This window comes from Dendronephthya gigantea, unplaced genomic scaffold (genome assembly GCF_004324835.1).
Source record: "Dendronephthya gigantea isolate DGI-Jeju-01 unplaced genomic scaffold, DenGig_1.0 000032F, whole genome shotgun sequence".
Classification (NCBI taxonomy): Eukaryota; Metazoa; Cnidaria; class Anthozoa; order Malacalcyonacea; family Nephtheidae; genus Dendronephthya; species Dendronephthya gigantea.
Window position 1 is genome coordinate 948226 of NW_021163042.1, and position 21789 is coordinate 970014.

The 21789-nt window shown below is 36.6% G+C and overlaps 2 protein-coding genes across 2 annotated transcripts in view; both read right to left on the reverse strand.

Annotated features, from left to right (window-relative positions):
- Window positions 1–168: 168 nt before the first annotated feature.
- Window positions 169–5429, reverse strand: LOC114524863 (kelch-like protein 5). Its single transcript, XM_028546067.1, is given in 7 exon segments — window positions 169–1531; window positions 1928–2127; window positions 3141–3474; window positions 3925–3957; window positions 4267–4411; window positions 4414–4638; window positions 4827–5429. Coding segments are annotated over 7 exon segments (1779 nt in total). The 5' UTR covers window positions 5319–5429; the 3' UTR covers window positions 169–1181.
- Window positions 5430–5744: 315 nt separating this feature from the next.
- Window positions 5745–21789, reverse strand: part of LOC114524861 (vacuolar protein sorting-associated protein 13C-like) — a 39571-nt gene continuing 23526 nt past the window's right edge. The window contains exons 66-112 of the mRNA XM_028546064.1: window positions 21611–21772; window positions 21372–21474; window positions 21224–21276; window positions 20970–21089; window positions 20667–20792; window positions 20452–20567; window positions 19950–20253; window positions 19694–19768; window positions 19295–19336; window positions 18567–19215; window positions 18315–18484; window positions 17939–18016; window positions 17613–17857; window positions 17211–17325; window positions 16874–16999; window positions 16610–16702; window positions 16169–16279; window positions 15849–15947; window positions 15555–15638; window positions 15239–15349; window positions 14973–15059; window positions 14765–14830; window positions 14383–14636; window positions 14175–14310; window positions 13558–13800; window positions 13136–13245; window positions 12843–12972; window positions 12628–12762; window positions 12392–12473; window positions 12246–12315; window positions 11785–11890; window positions 11424–11489; window positions 11041–11097; window positions 10394–10521; window positions 9930–10011; window positions 9669–9782; window positions 9504–9579; window positions 9331–9416; window positions 8575–8652; window positions 8275–8320; window positions 7866–7989; window positions 7244–7313; window positions 7117–7167; window positions 6943–7040; window positions 6642–6765; window positions 6440–6487; window positions 5745–6233 (exon numbers count right to left, since the gene is read on the reverse strand). Of these exons, the coding sequence (XP_028401865.1) occupies window positions 6180–6233; window positions 6440–6487; window positions 6642–6765; window positions 6943–7040; window positions 7117–7167; window positions 7244–7313; window positions 7866–7989; window positions 8275–8320; window positions 8575–8652; window positions 9331–9416; window positions 9504–9579; window positions 9669–9782; window positions 9930–10011; window positions 10394–10521; window positions 11041–11097; window positions 11424–11489; window positions 11785–11890; window positions 12246–12315; window positions 12392–12473; window positions 12628–12762; window positions 12843–12972; window positions 13136–13245; window positions 13558–13800; window positions 14175–14310; window positions 14383–14636; window positions 14765–14830; window positions 14973–15059; window positions 15239–15349; window positions 15555–15638; window positions 15849–15947; window positions 16169–16279; window positions 16610–16702; window positions 16874–16999; window positions 17211–17325; window positions 17613–17857; window positions 17939–18016; window positions 18315–18484; window positions 18567–19215; window positions 19295–19336; window positions 19694–19768; window positions 19950–20253; window positions 20452–20567; window positions 20667–20792; window positions 20970–21089; window positions 21224–21276; window positions 21372–21474; window positions 21611–21772 (5703 nt within the window). The 3' untranslated portion in view covers window positions 5745–6179. The remainder of the gene's footprint in view (window positions 6234–6439; window positions 6488–6641; window positions 6766–6942; window positions 7041–7116; window positions 7168–7243; window positions 7314–7865; window positions 7990–8274; window positions 8321–8574; window positions 8653–9330; window positions 9417–9503; window positions 9580–9668; window positions 9783–9929; window positions 10012–10393; window positions 10522–11040; window positions 11098–11423; window positions 11490–11784; window positions 11891–12245; window positions 12316–12391; window positions 12474–12627; window positions 12763–12842; window positions 12973–13135; window positions 13246–13557; window positions 13801–14174; window positions 14311–14382; window positions 14637–14764; window positions 14831–14972; window positions 15060–15238; window positions 15350–15554; window positions 15639–15848; window positions 15948–16168; window positions 16280–16609; window positions 16703–16873; window positions 17000–17210; window positions 17326–17612; window positions 17858–17938; window positions 18017–18314; window positions 18485–18566; window positions 19216–19294; window positions 19337–19693; window positions 19769–19949; window positions 20254–20451; window positions 20568–20666; window positions 20793–20969; window positions 21090–21223; window positions 21277–21371; window positions 21475–21610; window positions 21773–21789) is intronic.

Consider the following 21789-nt stretch of genomic DNA (forward strand, 5'->3'; position numbering starts at 1 on the left):
GATGCGGTCAAAACACACATATTAAATTCACCATAAGACCATATTAAATCACTGGTCTTTGAATTTGAAACATCCTTTTTGCTTTTCTTTTGATTTATCCAACGTTTATTTTATTTTATCTGTATATTTTTTGAGGTTCTTTCTCATCTTGCATGCAGTATGAGTTTTTTGGGACTTTTTTCTTGAGAGTGAAGAAAAGTGAAACTTTTGAGTGGCTACCTAAGTATAACCCAGTTTATTTCCAAAAGGCAATGTGCTCGTCGTAACAGTTTTGGTATTAAATTCTGACTGATCATAAGAACAAAAAGAAGTCCAAATATAACAATGAATATTCTACGAAAATAAATTAACCCTTTTAATTATATAACCCTTTCAACATAAATTTTCACCAGGGCAAAATGTACAGTAAGCTATTCAAATTATCAACAATAGTTTTCTACTCTTATATTACATTCATGCATGTTGCTGCATTTCTTCGTCGCGTTTACACTGCACTACAGGTGTCCCAAAAAACCAAAACTATTGAAATCACCTGTTGTAAAAATTTGAATGACTTGTTCGCGAATTTTTGCTCGTGGGGATTAACGCAACTTATAAAATGCTAAATAGGATCACAAGGATTTAAAATTTGCTTGAGAAGAAGGACTGAAGGACATGTCGAAGGACATGGTGTTTGAGTTGTATAATATAAATATTGTTGTCCATATTTGTTGTGTCATAAATAAATGTAAATATTGTTCTACTAAAATCATTTGTGGATTCAGACAAATTTTACTGTCATCATGCATAAAAATGCGTATGTCAAACAGTTTATAGACTTGTGGGTCCCAACAGGGTGCCTAGGTATTCAAATTCCAGCTCAGTATTACATTGTTATGGATGATTTCAATGGTTTTGGGTTTTTTGGGCACACCCTTTAGATTGACTTGTCATTGCATATCAATTACGTTTTACCGTGGGGCAATGCCCTGAATATCACGAAAATAAAATGCAAATTGTCATTCAGGGCTGCACGCAAAAACTTTAAACGACTCTTCCTCAATTTTACTATTTAACAATTTTGACACTTACGTCAACAAAAATTAATTACAATAATTACATCCAATTATTCGGCCGTGATTGGATAATCCCAATTGCGTAATCTGGTACCCCAGGTGATACGGAGGCTGAAAACGGATCCCTTATTGATACTGTTCTCTGTTTACTGGTGGTATAACGACCACGCATGCGCCAGCACGTCCAGTATTCAAGCTCCTGACTTGTTCCCATTCGTTTTTAATTGGATCGTAACGTTCAACATCATTTAGATACCTAGTACCATCGTAACCTCCCACAGCATAAATACTGTCTCCGAGCCACGACGCCCCCACAGCATCGCGGCAGTTCAGCATTGGAGCAAGCATTGTCCATTCATCAGTCTTGGGATTGTATCTTTCCACAGAATCAAATTGTCTTGACGTGTCTTGACTGGCGGGAGCATCATGCCCACCGACAGCGTAAAGAAAACCATCAAGAACTGTCACACCCACGCCTGAAAAAACCACAAGCCACTAGTCTTAAAAATGGTTTATGCAAGGCTGGTTTATGCATGCTAAACAATTCAAATGTGTGTGCGTACGTTCTAAAACTTTACAAACTATTTCGCAGTATAAATATTTAGCTATAAGATATAGGGGAATACAGTTGCTTCATAGCCCATGCAACTATAATCAATATGTAACCTAGTCCACAATACATTTTTAAATACTGTATCATTTGTCCCGTGTAAACCTGTGGTAAATTCAATCACGCACAGCTTGTTATCGTATTGGACCTGGATACAAAATTCGATATATAGGTAACTAATATTAATACAAATTGGGTTGTGAAGGACAATTTCAAATCATGCACGCTTTATTACAGTTAAAATGTTTCGAGTACACTGTACCTCCGCGTCGATGGATCATAGAAGAAATTAACGTCCATTTATTTGTGTGTGGGTCATAAACTTCAGCAGAATTTAAACAAGAGCAACCATCTCTTCCTCCAACGGCATAGAGTTTACCATCAAGAACAGCAACACCAACTGTGCTTCGTGAAGTACTCATTGCTGCAACAAAACTCCATTGCCGTGTTTGAGGATCATACCTGAATAACATAACAGACTAATAATATGAAGATGTGTATTCATAAACTATACATTTAAAAGTTATTACTAAATTCATTCATTCATAAAGATTAAGAAAAACTGCCAAGTGAGTAAACTTCAAGATCATTTTCGACATGGGCAATGTTTATTTTTGAAATCGGTGCTTCGCCAATGGAAATAACAATTAAAAAAATTGGTCACGATGCGCATCTGTGGTGTATACGTGTGATGTATTGTATTGAAAACCCACTTCTTTTAAATGTATTTATTATTTATAATAAAGGAAATTAATATCGAAGATGCTATAGTTGTCACGAGACCGGGCGTTTGGCTCCCCTGTATAAATATGACTTGCCTAGCCCCTAGCCAACACGTTTTGTGCATTTGACCACCACCCACCCTTTCCCTTCTAACTGCCCCCATTGTTGGTTAACAAGTTCTTATCCTCTGGCGTCGGAGGTTTTCTTCTTTTGTTCTAGTCTTGCAGGACAATTACACGGATCGGGGTGGGTGAATTCTCTTTGGGTTCAGTATAAGTTTATTCTAGTCCTGGTACTGTATGACTTGTTTTGGGCGTGTTTATTTCTTATGTGTGTTTATTGTGCATGATCACGGGATGGAGAGGGTATCGTTTAGGTCCAGGTGTTCCTGATAAAATTGTCAAAATCAGCAAATCTTACAGAACGTTCGCATTCCCTGACCTAACACGATCGCATCACCAACGTCGATCGTATCGCCGTGTGTTACCATCTCCATCTCTACCGATCGGCAGCGGCCAAGATCTAGTTTTAAACACTAGTTACGCTACTGTAGTATCGCGCGCGAATGAACCTTCTCTGCTGGGGGAAGACAATCGTTGAGGTTATTAGTATACTGTACTGTAACTATTTCCTAATGTTTGTGACTTTGTTTAGAATTGTAAAATAATGTTGACCCAGGTACGTAGATGTTAATTGATCAACTTAAACATGTATAAAAAAAACAAACTACATGCTCGAAACAATTCGTGTACCTTTCTACCGAATTTAAATATGACCATCCATCATGGCCACCAACAGCATACAAAGGACCACCGAGTACACCCACACCCAACCCGTGACGGTGAATGTTCATTGGTGTAACTGAAGATTTTTCTTTCGTCCGTGGATCAAAGCAATCGACAGTGTTCAGCGTCTTCAAGCCATCTCGGCCACCGACTATGAACAACTTGTCATCCAACACTGCCACACCAAACTGCAAACGTTTATTACCAATTATCGCAACAGGTGTCCATGTGTTACGTCGTAATTCATAACATTCAATACTTATTGCGCCTTTTGAGGTATCCGTGCCGTTACTTGTACCTACTGGGTTGAACAACCTATGATTTAGTAAAGTTTATATATGTATATACATAAGAGCGTGCATCATACAAGTTGTGCATGGCACATCTGGTTGCAAGTCTGCCATTGAGAAGGTTACCTTTGTAGGTAGGTACTTGTTTAAAGGGTTATTTTCCCCCTTGAAATAGCAGAATATGTTAGTGATTCCATTTAGCCTTGAAACCAAAATAATACTAGACTGGGTACCTTATTTAAAAGTTAAATACCCTGCTCAATCATGGTAATCTAGTGAATAACATGCCTGAGAAAAACACACAGGGTATGAGCTGTTTAGGGCATGGTATTTGCTGAACAATACCATGGTCACATGTGGTATAAAACAAGTTCTGTGGTTTGACAAGTTTGTTGTGCAGTATAATATTACTAAAAATTTATTTAGAAAGTATATCAATGAACTCTAGCTCATTGACCTACCTTTTGGAGTACGATTTTGATATGACTCTACACCTGAAGAGAAATAGTGTAGAGTCTGTGAAGTAGCACAGTTCAATACCCACAATATACATATTAAACATTGTATGCAAGTTATTTTATATAATTCTATAGTATAACACATATAGGTAGATTTAAGCTTCCAAATTAGGTGGTGTTAAAAAGTTGGGTGGCCAAGAGCAAAAACACAGTGAAAATGGAAGTCTAGGGAGGTATATGTAATTGCATGGAAATAGGATAATGAACAAAGTCTAACATCAAAAAGCAAAAAATCAATTAGCCAGAAAATTAGCATATGATAATATATATGTGAACCCTACAAACCTCCTACAACATAGAGCAGGCCCACACTGGACTTCCTAGGCCTGGTTCTTGAATTCTGCATTTGGGCACGTCTTTCTGGTAATAAATGATACTTCATTGCTTCTAACAAGAGTTTGCTGCCACATTCACTTAGAGCAAAAACAGGAGATTCTCCTCAACACGATCCGTCAGTGTTTTGCAGCTCATCAATGGCAATCGAATATTTTCTAAAAGTTTGGTGACAGATGCCTTTCTATTCTCCCTATCATACTGGACCCATTTTTCCATTGCAAAGAAAACCTCTTCTTCCATATTCACATTTAGGTCATCACTTGCAAATAGTTCCTCTAACTGGTTTCCATTAATCATTTGGAATTCCTTGCATTCAACAACCTGAAGGTGGCAGTGGTAGTATAGAAATATTATATACAAACATTAATTCCAAATGCATGGGCATAATAAAGTACTGTAACTGCAGCCAAAATTTACTTCTTGTTTGCAATTCAAGAAATTTATTTCAAGGATGAAAGTACATTAATATTGTCGAAACTTTTTTGGGAGTAAAAATGGTAAAAACTGACCTGTAGAAAGTTCTCTTTTGTGAAGTTGTCAGCAGCTCTAAAAAGATCTTCACAACCATGGCCCTCAGCAAAGGCCCTAATTCCTAAACAATTTGTGGAATGTAAATGCTGTTTCATAAACTCGGAACATTTCAGTTTCACGGTCTCAACTTGCAGCAGACAAGCCACAGTAAGCAGATTTTCAACGTTGTCAACACATATATCAAGCTTCCCTGTGTAAGCGTAATCCACAATGGCAGCTAAGGCATCTGGATCAACATTCCTTATATGTATAACATCTTGGATGGTTTCTGCTAGATCTCCGTTAAACATTGCGTCGAAATAATCGCTAAATCCTGCCATAATTACACGATGTGCTCGAATCCTTCTTTCCCCCGCCATTAAAGTGACATCACAAAGTTGAGTGTTGCCTCGTAAGGTATTCATTTTTTCAAATGTCGATAACAAGTCGTTCGGGGACGAATAACGAAGTATATCATTGCCTTCTTCCATAGACAATACAATGACAGGCTGATTTGTTTACCCTTCAGAACGACTAGAGACCACTAGACCTGAAAGTTCCGACTTCAAAAATGAAAAAATGTCATAATTGCCTCCGTGTTTTTGAGCTTTGTTTACAAATTACCTAGTCAAAACAATGCTACGCTAAATTAGATACAGCAGAGGTATGTATTATGCGTGTTTCCATGAAAAAATATTTTTGCTCTTTCAATAAGGGATGGGCGATAATATACCAGCTTTTTCAATGCTATACAATACCACTTCGATACCAAGGAATTTTAGTGATATCGATACCAAACTTCGACACCGATACTAGAAAAACTATATAGCTACTCGACTTATTAAAAAGGTGATCACTCACACCTTATAACTTTATATAATACCGGAATCTTTCTCTATTCTAAAACAACTCAAATTCAAATTAACGATCCGGTGAAGTGATAGTTCCATGGTATTAGAATCGCACGTATCTCAAATTATAACGTTTGAGTTGTAAAAATTAAGATTAAAAATTAAACTGTAACCTACAGTTAGATTGTAAAATGGGGCGTTTACCATTACGGTAACAAATTGGCTTTACGGAAATCCCTACCAGTACTGTTATTTACAACTGAAAGATAGAAAATTGTTTTTAAAATATATTCGTTTGTTTGGGATGAAAAATTAGGTATGGCTATGGGTATTTAACTTGACTTGGGTTGTGACATTTAATTCTGCGCTACATACATTTGGCTATAAACACGTTGTGTCAGCGAGGTATAACATGAGGCCGATTTCAGTTTTTCGCAGAAATGCCCGGCTGTAGATTAGTATTCACACACTTCAGCTTACTTGGAATACCAAAGATGCCATTTAGTGTGCAGTTCGATAATGATACAAATGTTCTTCCAGCTTCCTTTGTACCATCTGAAAAATGGAATCAAATTTTAAGCACTATTTTTCGAGAATATTTTTGAGATATTCACCCCCGTATCAACAATACACCTTTCCTATATGGCTATAATGACTCAAGCGCGGAAAAAATCTGATGTTTCACGAAGTTTGATTGGTTTGTTAGTATTGCGTAGCACTTTGGGAAAAGCTATATAAAGGTATACCTGATATACGTTTACCTGTAAAGTAGCGAGGTCAGTAGATTCAATTCTTATTAAACTGTCAGTCTAAATATATTATAAAAGAACTAATCAATAATTGCAGAAGTATAATTAGAATAATGACACTGGAATTTTGAAAGTAATCATACTATTCAATATATTACATAATTATTCGATTGCCACGAAATTTGCAATCTTCAAGTCCGAGAAAATAACTTACTTTGGTACAAATTTCCATTCCACTTAGACTTAATTTAACACTTCCTGAAATATCATCATATTTTATATCCTCGTTGATTTTCCACTCACTCCAGAATGCAGTTTGATGCACTTCCAAAATCCTCCTAACAATTTTCATTATATTAAGATAATTATTAATTTTAGAACAAAAATGTATATAACATATGGGATTCCATACATTACACAAAGTAGTAGTAACCCACATATTGCTTTTTAACAGATTTTTAACACAGCCTCAGCTGGGCTCAGGTCAATTGTGGCCAATATATTATAATACTTACATGTTAGTAAAAATGACTATAGAAGAATTGCCATCTTTTGGGAGCGGCGTGTGATCAATATAGACATCGCGTATTATTTCCCTCGACCATGGTAAACTCTGCATCAGAAAACATTTTTAGCTTTCTAGGTACGCTGTTTGAAAATGACGTTGACGGTTTCGATCAAATTTATACCTTCATTATAGCATTTCCATTTGCTTGGTATTCAAGATAAGGGCGTAAAGGCTAAGGGAAACAAAAAAAAACATTTGCATCGAACAAAAATCGGCTTCAAAACACTTAAAGAATTCCAGTAACTCACAGCATCTGGTGGACTAAATCTTGGCATTCGCATCCTGACGACCACATCTTCGCCATCTTGCTCAGCAGACCTGTGCCAAAGAAAAAGAAATAGGATAACGTCGCTAGATATTTTCTAAAATATAAAATGTTCTCTTTTACTTCTTGTATGGATTTTTCTGGGACTATAGCCCCGTTTACACTACAGTCAATTAATCGGCACGGCTAAAATTGACATCCGTACCCAATTTTATCAGTGTTCAGGCTACCAAAACAAACGCCGAGCCGTGCCGTGCCATTAAATCGAGTGTAGTGTAAACGGGGCTTATAATGTCTATACAGAAAAAATACGCTGCATGCATCTGTGCCGTTTCTAATTCTAATACAAAACTACTTCTAATACATAATGCAATCAACTGTTTATTTCGAAAAACATCGCTAATTTGCTTTTGAAGGACAGAAATCTTATCTTCATTAAGAGGTATGAAACTTTTTTCGTCGGGCCAAATTTTACGGCAGCAGAACCGCGGTTCTTCATTTTCCTGGTTGTTTATAAAGGAACACAATCCTCTGACTTCATTATACGGATCATAACATGAACAAGATTAGTAATTTCAGTTGTATACAGTAAGATCAACATTTACCTTCGTATTCCATCCAGTGTTGTGCTGACCATGTCAAACACTCCTACTGTAGGTCGGGTAACAAGTCCCATTATACCCTTTCCAAATCCTTTGAAAAATCCCTCAACACCATCGGCTCGAGCACCTATATCATACATATACCATCCAAGTTTATATGCCTTGTATAGTGTAATTAACTTTAAATTAGTTTTAGAAATAGTTATAGAAAATACTATGCATGCATTACTTAATTGTATTAAAGGACAGAATTGGCCAGTCAGAGCCGTGTATTTCTGAGTTAACTAGGATTTAACTATGCAAACTGCAGTTAAAGAGTTTTATACAACCCAGTAGTTATAGAAAAGTAGTTTTTAGGCTAAGCTTGCCTAAATTTTAAAAAGTAATCACAATATTGTTTCACAGAACGTACCTTGAATAGGCTTCGTAACAACACCAGATACGCCAAAAACTAAACCCTTTGAAGTAAGGAATAACAATATGAAGCAAAGTACCCGTAATAGCAAAAAGACCCCTTTGGTTTTAATCGATCTTGCAATGCGATTGGGTTTTTAATGTTCTGTGAAGATTATGCACATTTCAACTTTGAACGAAATTCAATTGGCTCGTTAATTTAGCGGAGCCAATCAAAACTTCTATCATTGGGCTACCAATTTTTTTTTATTTTTAGAGCCACGATATAATGGTAAAATTTAATTTAAACGCAGCTTACCATAAGGAAGCTTTTTCCTCCCATAGCGACACCCTCCTGAATACTCGCCGGACCGTTAGCCATACGTAACCGCCGTTTCTACAGAGAAATTTGCCGACCAATAAGAAGAAAGCTTGACACTAGTAAAAAATCTAACCATGCAGTGAACAGACGGATGTCAAGGGAGGACAGAAATGAACAGTTAAGGTCGACACAGACCGGACGCGAATTGGCAACGCGGCGCGAATTTTCAACGTTTTTAATTTTTCAAAATCAAATAAATTTTAAACTATCATAATATTCTTGTAGATTACATAACAATAAAACATTTTGACTCCTCTAGCGTCCATAATTTCCAAATTTTACTTCCAGGATCGCGTTGCCGCATCGCGTCCGGTCTGTGTCGGCCTTTAACGTCTCTGTCACACGTCCTTTGAACGCGAATTAAATGCCATCCGAATAATCAATTCTCTTCTTGTAAAAAATAACGGGAAGCCACAGTAAGACATCTTTCAAGGTTTCAGTTTTTTAGATTTTAATTACCTACAATTGCGTTTCAGGGAATTAAGGAGTGATCACTGATCAAATCAATACCAGTAAAGCACTTTTTACAAGAAGGTAAAGAAAGATTAACGGCAGTTCAGTATAAAAACTGCATGATCATGCAATCTTTTTACATGCGAGTTAGGGCATCGCAGCTAGACAATTGTGTCATATAGCCATAAATTAACGTAGGTAATAAATTAACGTAGCTGAAATTGAAAACAATAACTTTACCATTCGATAGTCCTCATCAAATGACAGAGACGCAAAGGCTTGTCCGAATGTACCAGTAATCTTTGACATAGCACCTGCTGTACCCCCTAAAACATTAAAATACACACATCACAGTTAAAGCAATTCAATGGAAATTTAAAACTGCAAGTACACGATTTCAGCAGTAGTTTTACCAATAGCGTGACCCAAAAGGCTTTTTACTCCTCTGGCAAGTCCTGTCGCGAACTCCTGTGGTCCCAGGACAATACCCTAAAATCACAACAATAACACAATTATTCACTTTTAGTTGCTTCTAGAAAAAAAATCGATTCCTCGTTTCTCTAATAACATTACTTTACCTGGTATGGTTCATAAAATAGGTCCTTTACACCTTCACCTATATCAGTGAGAAGACCATAGGGATTTCCTAGAACATCCAGACCTAGTGCAATGGCGTGAAATTGCCGGAGAGCCTTTAAAAAATATATAGGAGAAAATATTCAAATTAACGAATTAACGTTAAAACGTATATAACGTAACAAATAATTGAATTAACGAGCTTTATACAACTTCATTTTCTCATTTAACAAATATACATGATATATACGTGGTTGATATACCTGCCAAGTGTAATGCTTCTTAGCACTTGAAATCAGAGAGTTTTCTGTTATGAAAAGACCAGCTCTTTCAAAATAAGCCAGCCTTTAGAAGAATAGGAAACAATCATTATAACAATGTACAAATAATTCAGTTAGCCTCTGGAGGTCAAAACACACTTGATCGCGACCTTTTCCAAAGACTAAACTCAACATTTCTCTTATTATTTTATATTGTTTGCCATCGTACTGTTTAAGTAACACTCCCAAGGATTTTATTTGATTATTTTATTTCGAAACAGAGCAGTATATGAACGGCTTTCATGCATATCCAGTTTGCTTTCCGGTTTGACCTTTGTTCAGCGAACATGCAAACTTCATAAATAAAATAAATATTCTGTATCCAAATATATCTGGAGCTTAAAGTGTGGATCAAATTACTTTGACTTGCTCGATGCATGTGAATTAAATTACTTATTAATCCTTACTTTATTAAAACATCGTTAACCTCTGTCAGTGGCGAACCAACGGAGTTGATTAGAACTTGAAAAAGATCCGAATCGCCATGTTTTTCAGATTGATAAAGCCCACTTCTGAGGGATAAACTGAGATTAACCTGAATTAAAATAAAGGATTGCGCTGCAAAAGAGCTATACAAATATATTTTGATTTTTGACACTTCACTCGATGCAGGTAAATTGTAGAGGTTCAAAGGGTCTTAATTTTGAGTGGAATTATACACACTTCAAATTCAAGCCAGGAACAGTTGTTGCAAAAATGAGTCAACTATCCGTCCATCGGCAGGAATCGAACCTACTCTTTTGCGATGCCGTTGCAATGCTCTTGCAACTGAGCTACAGAGGTAACTGACAAGAGCAAGGGGGGTTAATGTGTATAGGATGGTAATGCCGGAAATAGGTGAGAATAAAAAAATGAGCATTGCACCGGCATCGCAAACGCCTAAGTTCCATTCCTGCCGGAGGATCGATAGTTGACTCATTCTTCCACCAACTGTTCCCGGCTTGAATTTCAAGTGTGTATAATTCCACTGGTAATTAAGACCCTTTAAACCTCTACTGTCCTATTCCTAGGCAATTAAGCAACTATATGCATACACCATACATATACACTGTACCTTCAATGGAGATAGGTGAAACACTTCGAGAAACAGTCGATGTGTATCCAAAGAACCCTAAATTTGAGGTTGCATGGTAAAATCAGTGTGCGAGTTAACCATCGATATATTGACTCGAATTGTTAAGCGCCATATTTTGTATGCTTCTTTGGATTGCAAGAATGACATTATATTTAAAGAATTTATACTTATATATAGAGTGTATCAAAAACGCCCATAGTAAAATAAAATGTCCTAAGAAGCAAGTGCATTAAAGGTCAAAGTCTTTAAAGACCGCAAAATTTTTTGAAATCTATTATGCCTATTAAAGGCGATGGAGTTAAAATGCGTTTTCAGCATGTTTTGCCTTTGTTCAATGTTATAAAGTTTGTTACTTTACTTACACTTTTGATCAACGTATCTTCCAATGTAAGTGACATATTTCGTAAGTCCTGGTTAAAAAGTGTCTCCTATATTTAAATAAAATATAGAGGTGGTAGAAATCTTCTGGAGTCGTAACCATGGAAACAGGAATAAGAATAGGCAGATTCAATTTTGCGCAGGCCTATGCAATGAGAGATGGACTCACTTTGACGACAATTTCAAGATAACTGAAATATATTATTACCGCAAGGAATTCTGACTTGCAGAGAATCTTACAGTGAAGGTACGTTTTACAACTTGCTGATAAACATTTGAATGTTGATATTAAGAAACTGCGCAAGAAAAATTGCTTCCATAGAAAATTTTGCATCTAATAATTACCGCATCTTGTTCACTTGTGTCGTCGCCATAGATTAAATTGTAGATTGCACGAAGAAACTCCTTCTCGAGCTTAATATTCATTTCCTGAATTAGAACTTTAAAATACCTGGCAAGGAACATAAGAGTTGTTTTTATTTGTCACGGAGTTTCTGTGATTAAATGGCGTGCTCTGCCATAGTATAACGGTATCATAGAAACGGTCATACCAAGCCCTATATTTCCGAACACGGAAACTGAGCTTGGAAAACCCGTTGAAAAATTGTGAATAAAGAAAAGGAAGTTGGCATTGTGTTAATTGTGCAATGTTTCTATCGAAAACTGTTCATACAGTTGAATTTCTATATGTTCTACATGTTTAAAAATGAACAAAGGTGTTTTGTATGAGTAGTCAATTTCACAGAAATCTCTGCATGAGGGGAACTGTGGCAGTGATAAAACAAAATGTCAAATATAAGCTTTACCTAAGATGGAGGAAATTGTGCTTAGTATCGTTGCGGTAGATGGCGGATAGTTCAAAAAATGGCTTGAATCCTGCAAAAGATTTCTGTTATTCTTTCGATATGCATCTTTGAAATTTGTCTGGTTTGTAAACATATTATTAGCTTACCATATCTTTGAGTAATAAGACTTGGCAGAGGCGATGGATATAAGGCACACGGAAAAATGGTCCCGAATATTTGATTGTCAATCTGGAAAAAAATAGTTTAAATAAAAGCTTTTTGGCGAAAAGGAGAGTTTACGTATACGACAATGTGTCATGTATCATGCACAGACGGTGTACAGTACGCAACCTAATATAGAATGTTTATAATAATATGTAAAATGAGCAAACGGAGAGCTTACCTGAACCCGATGAATTTTGGCGGAAAAACTTTCATAATTAAGAGATGCGGAATAGTGTATCCAAAGTCCTGGTTCACATCTTCTATTTAATGAACCACGATAAGGCTTTATTAACGTCATCGTATCAAAGTCGACCTAAATTTAAAAAATTTGTGAAGTCAAGAACAAAGTTCCTGGTTAATTTTTTCACGAAAGGCCATCGACTTTAATGTTACCTCAACATCCTTAGCCAGCTTCTGCGTGGGAAAATTGTTCCTCCAAGCTTCTTCTAAGATTGAAGATGTTTCCACATTAAGAACCCTCCATTTTTTGGGGGATTTTTCCACCTCCCAAATAGATGTTGCGCTGTAAAAAATGGATGGAGTTAAGATAAAGTATAATGGAACAAAATATAGCATCTTTATTGCATAAAATCATTCTTGCCTAAAAGGTTCTGGGTGGCTTTGTGTGATGTAAGATGATATAATGTAAGAATGAAGGCTGGCGACCAAAGAAATAGAATGCGTACCTTGAGATGCCTAAATAGATAATTTCTGATTGTTCTTGGTTGACGACAGATAATCGAACACCATCAAGTGATAAAAATATCTCAGTGGTAACAGGTTCACCTTCACATTGCTAGTAAACAAATCACATGTATTGCTATTACATATTCTTGAAGCCTTATTTATTTATATAATATTTTTCTTGACGTGTAGTGTCGTGCATTTGGGCGAGTAATATATAATCTCTGTGGGAATAATTTCTTTAAATAGCCTGTCACAGTTTTATGTTTTTCTTTAAATTAAATTATTATTCGACTATAGTTATAAACAAGAAGCAGAATCATGTGGGAAAGGACATAGTTGATGCCGCTATTATAGAACTGGAATGAATCAGACAGATTTTATTCTTTGGTTGTACAAGAGCAAAATGTCCCGTCGCGCATACCTTACGCGTTTCTCTTGCGACTATTGGATCATCAGTAAAAGTAACTACTCTTTGAAAACCGTCTAAAAAAGACATCCAATAAATCGTTTTCCCTACGATAAATTCACGATCGCTTTTGCGCCTGCTTTCCGGTGGCTCCATTTGCGTAACAGGTTCTGATAAACGTCTTGATCGTCTTCCCATGCAGCCAATACTAGACGACTTCTTTTTTTTGGAACGCAACTTAACATGACCAAACCCATCCTAGGTAAAGTACAGAATAATTATAAATGTTCCGCAGGTTCTCGAAAAGGTGGTATAACAACTTTGTCAGATAGACGAAAACATCTCGACGTTTAGATCTGAGGGATTAGACAGTAAATTTGGCTGAATTATATTTAAAAATTTAGAAATACGCCTTTCCTTTTTTTTTACCATAGATCTTTATTTCTTAGTAAAAAGAACTTTGCAATCCCTAAACTAAACTAAACCAAACTAAAACATCTCCGCACGATTGGTTAATTACTGAAGTTCATAGAAAAATCAAAATATCAAACAAGATTGATGAAGATGACACAGGATAAAATAAACACCAATTTATCCTCCATCAAATTCACAATAGAGCATTAAGGAGTTACCTTATTAAGAGGAATGTTTTCTGGGTGATTGTGGTAATTCTCAGGTTGCCATAACAACGTAAGGTCCCCGCCAGGCTCATCCCACAGATAAACAATAGAGGTCAGTGGTAAAAGGACGGTCGTTGTGCCTGAATCCCTGCCGATTGTAAAGAACGTGTCACTTCTGGACTATGTTTGCTTGAATTGTAGCTACAACCGATCAACTTACTTTTGATGTAATTTGATTGAAATATCTTCACATAGATTTTCGAGCCTGGGTAAATTACTAGCGCACCCCTGTGTAAAGACTATGGTAGTGGAACTTTCCGTAATCTCTGTGTTCATTTCCAACAAAACACCATGACCAACCCTAAATATTGCTGGGAAGAGCGAATCCATTCGTATAACCTTTGAAGTTAACATACTGTCTGACAATTTCACCAGAAATGCATTGGACTTAGTTATTGGCCAGTACGGAACACACTACAAACGTAATGAGAGGATATGCTTATATTTTTTTAAGGAAAAATTATATGATTCTTATGTATCAAATGCTAGGTTTTTCACAAAAAAAATTATAAATCAATGGAGAAATATTATACACTTGTTACCTGATTTGGCTTTATGATTATCCAAAGTCCATCCTTCTGGCCGGTCTCACAAATTGACAGCACACGCTGTTAAAAAACGTCAGTTATGGTTTAATTATACATATTGGTGATAATTTTATAAAATGGTTGCTTAGTTTTCAGGCCACATCAGGTGGTTATATTATAGTAATAGGAGAATATAGCAATCTACGTACGCAACATACTATACCTCAGTTTTGTTAATAATTACAAATTTGGGCATTATTGTCAGGATTTTAGTCAGTCGGTTACTGGATAACTCAATGGATATAGCCATCTACATAAAAGAAATAGACATAAAATACAAGTGGAAGGTACAGTGTAATTATATCAATCCGGCAAAATGTCCAGTCATCAAAACTCTTCCTATGCTATGAAGAGTGAAGAGTGATGTGAAGAGTGCATGGTTGCATGTCTATGAATTGTATCTCTTCAAATCTGGATATTTCTCATTACCTCATACTCTCTGGAAGTTTTTATCTCTTCACACACTAAATCGCCGGCATTTCCCAGAGCGTCCAAGGAAAAACTCTTCGACCAATCGCAACCGTGAAGCTTTAGCATTATCTAAAAATTTCAAACGTCTTAGGGCAGGTTTACACTGTCAAATTTTCTGTGATCACAGTTGGTATTTTCAAGTGTAAATTCTAATATTCAAACAATTTGGTAGAAATATTCAGGGGAACTAAAACAGTCGTTAGCAATGAGTTTTTTCTTCTTTTGTTTAATACCCTAAATTTTTCATCAAATTAATTACGTTTACACTATTTACCTTTTTAGTGTTAGATGATTCAAAAAGTAATGGTTCGGTGTCAGATGCCATTTGCTTGTATGTCTCACTTGAACTTTTTGTCGCCTAAAAAACGGTGACATCTTTAAAACAATTGACCAGTTTGCATTGCATTCTCCGAGTCGACGAACAAAGTTGGTTGTTCACAAACAATTTAAACAAACAAAAAATTTAAAAAATAAAAGACACGTGCATGATAAGACAAGAAACTTTTCGCCTAATGAGTTTAACAATCTTGACCAGTACAAGAAATGAAACTAATCATGCAAGACATACCCTGTACGCGATGCTTAAATTTGTTTTATTAACCATCCAGTAGGAGGAATAAAAATTAACACCAAGGCTTCCTTTGTCGATATACTCGAAACGTATGAACTAAAATTTTAGAATTCTTTAAATTAGTTTTCAACATCACCAGCTATATAGGGTTTAGAGTTGCCCTTGAAGTACTATCATCCCCTGATCCTAAAACATATGCCAAGTAGCGCATCTTCTATTCACAAATTAAGTCAATCGACAACACGTGAATTGGAGATCATGCATGCATTCATGCATGATGAAGCGTACATCGAAATGTCGAATTATTATTTACCCACCAGTTTATTATATACATCTCGCTCTGGTTGCATCTCAATCAAAAGATCCGGCTGACTATCACCACCCAGTTTAAACAAGCCACTCCAAGACGTCTTCATGTATTGTTCCACCTATATTACGTGAATTATAGTCATTTAATATTTTCAGGTACAGCAGGCCTGAAATACAGAGTACCAAGAATTCAATCCCACTGAAAAGTTGTGTTTTACTCCTGGTCAGGTAAAAAAATATAGGAAAACCTGGGATTAAGGTGACACCAGCCAATTTCGCTTCGTGCAGGTCAAATTTTGGAAACGTCAACAATACGTTTGTCTCTCTTTTTCATGCAAACCACAATACATTGAATGCAGGGGGAGAGTTTGGAACCCTTTTAGCAGGGGTAGGGAAACTTTCAAGTTTACATATAGACAATGTTAGCAACTCTACTGATGACCTCATACCTTCAGCAAAAATGTCGATTGTTTATTCGTTGTCACGCATGTAAGCTGATGACGCTTTCCGGGTTCAATGTTCATGATTTCAACATCTGAATCCTGCATGAAAAGTTTACAAATATTGTGTTAAATAAGATAATGTTGTGTAGCCAGCTTGGCGATCTAGTCCCGTTTTGTTGGTCAACAAATCTGAACCATAACAAGATTCGTATATCCCACGTAAAGAACATACTACCTTTTTATACGCGATATATATAGAATGTATCTTACCTCGTGTTTCAACGTTACGGAAAATGGAAGAAAGTTTCCAAAGCTAATTGTGGGATAAAGTTGTAAAATGTGATGTGGAGCGGTTCTTGAAGGATATATGTTTAGTGAGTCTCTCTCGCAAAGAACCTGAAAGGTAATTTATGTATGTCGGAAGAGGTATTGCATGGTCTGAACTTTAGAGGATTATAAGTTCATGAGACTATCAAACTATTCCACGATATTATACGCATTTTAAGAAAGCGTTTCGTATCTTTTTGTTATTTTATAGGTTCTCAAGGAGATTTTTGGAAGGCAAGCTTGTTCTCATGAGTCAGAGATCAAAGAATTAGTATATTACCTTGACACAAAATGCGTAATTTGGTCCGGCCTCCTCGGGTAAGCAGGTCACAATACTCGTTTGCTTTTCGTCCGACAAATGCTGCCAAGAAACCCAAGTTGTGCTCTTCTTGAACCTAAATGTTTTTTAAATTGCTACTGAGTGTAAACTGCTTAACTGGGCTTCGTGGTAGTGGAGACCTACTGCACGCCCCATCCGCCGTAAAGATGCAAGATCGAGTAGTCCCACAGAAATATAATTAGTATTTCTAATTTTGAGTCAACTGACAAAGTGCAGCCAAAAAATTTAATTTTAATAGTTGATAATCGTTTCACTAAACATGCAAGTTGCTTTAGTTGTGTACGATTGAAAACATTAGAGAGGAATATCTACGGAGTTCAACGAATGTAACATGCATCTTACCCATCGATAGCTGCTGGCTTGAGAAAAAATTTTTCTTTGTGAGCATTAAACAGGGGTAGGTTTCCAACTTCCTTCGGTTGAATGGTGCAGATCTTTCGATCATTTCCCTCTTTACTTGCATTTTCTTCAATCAAATCAATCGCTACATCTAAGTTGTTCTTCACCTGTAGTGGCGCCCGGATAGTGACTCGCTTTTGGCTATGTTCAATTTCGATTTGAACTACGATATAACAATACCTGCCACGCTGTAAAAAATTATAATGAAATTTACTGTTAGTAGTTGTATTAATACTAGATTGGCTCGACAAAGTGGAATAGAATCAGACCTTTTTAGGATAAAGTTGGTAGAGAAAGCGACCAGCACGAGATACAGGAACGAACGACAATTCGTCAAAACCAGCAATCTTGACCATCAATAATAGAAAATTGTTAGTTTTTACAGAAAATTAGGTTTGTTTTACCCTTTGAATTGCGCTTCACATTATGTAGTGATATCCACTGATATCGGAAAACGGCCTCAAAAAAATATCAAATGTTTTCACGAAGATTTTTTCGTTCGCCATCGCCCACCAAAACTTTGATGCCTGACGGCTGACGGGACAAAAAAAATCTGTTTTGAGTATCAGTGATACCGGCCACTATAACCACAAGGCAAAGCGCTAGGAATACTAGATAAAAAACCCGTTGAAATCGTTTCTTCACCTGAATAGAAATATAGTCGTCTGCTTTCTTGTATTCTGGCCTCTCGAACAAGACTTCCTTTTTCTCCTCAGCAGGTTGCCCAATCAACTGATCTGCGCTACTGATTGGATGACCACTTATTCCGGCAATAAGACCCATTGTAGCAAAAGCACCAGATATAAAGCTTGGTGCTACAGAAAAATAAACAAAACGTTCTCGGCACTGGTCATTATTAACATATCGAGTTACTTTAAAACATGGACAATTTAATACCCTGTTCATTGCCACTTGTTTCTGCTTCATTGTTTTCCTCGTGCTTCTTTTCTCCATCCGGTGAATCTTCATCGATGTTGTCCAAAATTACCCTCTTCTTTGCCTCAGAACTCCTTTCATTCTTAGGCTTCTTATCAAACCTAACCGCATCTTCTCCATCTTTAGGTTCTCTTTCAGTATCTTTATCGTGTAAATCTATACCCAATTTCATTTCTGGAACAATTACCTCTTCGCTTTCATGTATCGTTGTTTCAACTGCCTCCGGAGAATGCTTCTCAGCTACGACATCTACGAGACGCTTTACAGGATTTTTCCTTTTACGCTCCTTTTCTTCCACTAGTTTTACCATAGTACGCATGTCTTTCGCAGGCATAGAGATGCTGCGAGTAAATTTCTTCTCTTTCGTCACCTTTATTTCGCCATCTTTCCCATGCACATAAGCTATGCAATCCTCACCTTCCATATCATCTTGATCCTCTTGTATAACACTGTCATCTTTACTCAACATTGAAACACCTGTTTTATCCCTTGGTGTATCTAATTTATAAAGCCCAGCTGGATAACTCTTTGAGGTATCTTGATAACCGTCTGCATATCCCATGCGATTTCTTTTTGTAATAGTTAATTCTGGCGTCGACTTCTGAATTGTCTAAAGGGAGGAAAATCCAGGAATTTTAGAGGATGAAAATGTTTGAATGAAAAACTGATTTGGTTGCAAATCAACCAACCTCATGGCGGTAGCTCAAAGATACGGATGTGTTGATCCCCAGCTGAAAAACAATAAAAGGTGAGCCGTGAGCGTATAGTTAATAATTGATGAAAATTAAGCGTAATAATTCATGCATCATATAAGCCTAGGTTAAACGTCGTATTTTCGTCGCGTCGAATGCAATTCAAACAATAGATAATGAGCTGATAAACCTCATTAGGCTTCATTATCTTCTCATTATCTATTGTTTGAATTGCATTCGACGCGACCAAAATGCGACGTATAACCTAGGGCCATACTGAACAGCACAGGTGCCTATTCATCAAAGTGCTATTTTGCTAAGCAATGAAAAATTTAAACCACTATATAGGTATGATAGGGTCTTATCGTAATATTATTAACATAATATATTTCTTACGTCATTAACAACAACGAACGGCGATTCCATCACATCTGTTTCACTTGGAGCTGCTGAGGTAACGTCGGCAAAAATCTAAGACGATTAATTGCATGAACAATTCCTTATTATTAGGTTAAGAATTTTCTTGTGTGGTGCCTACTTTTGTAGCCCTGTTCACGAACTCAACACGGCAGAAGACATCAAGGAGCAATAACATGCATATTACAGATCTAATGAGGTGTAGAACATTAAAATATTTATAAACTTCATTTACCACAGAAATTTCAGTAAGGACATCAACAGCTGGACGTGTGACAGTTAACTGCATTATATCTTCAGAACTCAGAACAATATACGTAGCTTGTGGAATATCTGATGATACATCCGTCCTACATTCTGACAACAGTGGCGAGCGATGGCTCAGATAACTATCCGCATCGTCGAATATTTCTAGTGGTCGAATTTCACTCACGTTGAAGTGACCGCCTCGGGTCAGCATGTCAGAAGATGTCTGAGAGCGATACTGGTCGAAATCTGGTGTTGCAAATTGAACTGGGCTTCGTTGGTGTAAAACGGGGCTTGAAACGAAAAATATCGTTGTCAGACAATCATATGAAAGATTTGAAGGGTACTAGTCAGTGACCTCCCCCACGAATCCACCATGGAACTAAGGTTTTACTAATAACCCGTTTTCATGTTTTCATGCATTAATCATGAGTTAAGCCGGGACGAATCTAATACCTAGCTTATTTTGCATCGTGACCTATATAGATTACCTGGAACTTTCAATAACATGCGACGAAGCTAAGCTTCTAAAATCCTCTTTATCAATCAATTTTTGTTCTTCGCTGTCTGGTGTGAACGACAGACTGTGACTGTCGGCTTTAAATATCTAAAATATTGAACAATAGCCTTTATCGAGCTTATTTGAAGTATACATATACACAATAATTTATATAATATCTAAGCAAATGAAGATTGACATATGTACCTTCAGTTCCAATTGCCAGAGGTGTCTTTCATTTAATGTTTCTTCACTTTCCATGAGTGGTTCCCAGGCTGCAAATGTCTCGTTATAATACCACGCTTCCAGAGATAAGTTAGCTACAAGTTTTAGCTGCATCAAAGATAAAAATACAAGCATATTTTTCCTCCGATACACAACGTAAATTATCATTGCAAAACGTTTAAAAAATGCGCAATAGACTTCGTCGTGATGTTTAGTTTATTGGACATGTGAGTGGGTTGTTTCCTTTAAATAATGTTAAAAGTTCAGAGTTAAGTATTTACTAACCTCAGAGCTCCAGTCTTTCAAGTTAAAAACAACACTGGAATTCATCAACAGGAGTGGCACGCGATGGCCCATGACTTCATTATAAAGAGTTAAACGGACTGATTTCATCTCCAAGGAAAGCTAAAGTATACAATAATATGAGGCATGCACTCAATGGAATTATGATGAATTATGATTATGGGATCGTGGTAATTGGCGGTAATGAAGACTCCCTGTTATTGAGGCACAAATAGCTGTGTAATATCTTGAGATACCTTTTCAGTTACAGTTGTGTTTAAATGGATTCTCGATGGTAAACGAACTGGAGCTACAGAGGGAAAATGTTGAAGAATGTAATAATGATTTCATAATGAATCAAGTTGAGTTTCATACTTTCGTTCACGTATCAAGCATATTACTAACCCCGATCTTGTTTCCAGTCGTCTTTGCATATTGGTTGAGGACGCCACAGATCCACGTTTTGGTCCACATTCAAATCTGGCTGGGGTGTGCGTTCCTCTGTGATCTTAATACATAAAGTATTTGCTCTCTATAAATTATTATACTTTTTCATGAACTAATATTACTCATTGGAAAAAGAAATCTTTGTTATCAGTTCTATTATGTTATCTTATTCTGATAGATGCTGATATTTGACATACCTCTTGATCACCATAAAATGACTGATAGATCGCCAGTAGCGTTTTCAGCAACAATGGAGAAGCTTTTATTGTCATTTGTGGAACACAGAGGTTAATTTCTTGCCCCTCGCAATCACTGCCGGGATAGGAATAACGGAAATCGATGGCGCAAGGTTTAACAACCTGTCGTTACAAGATTT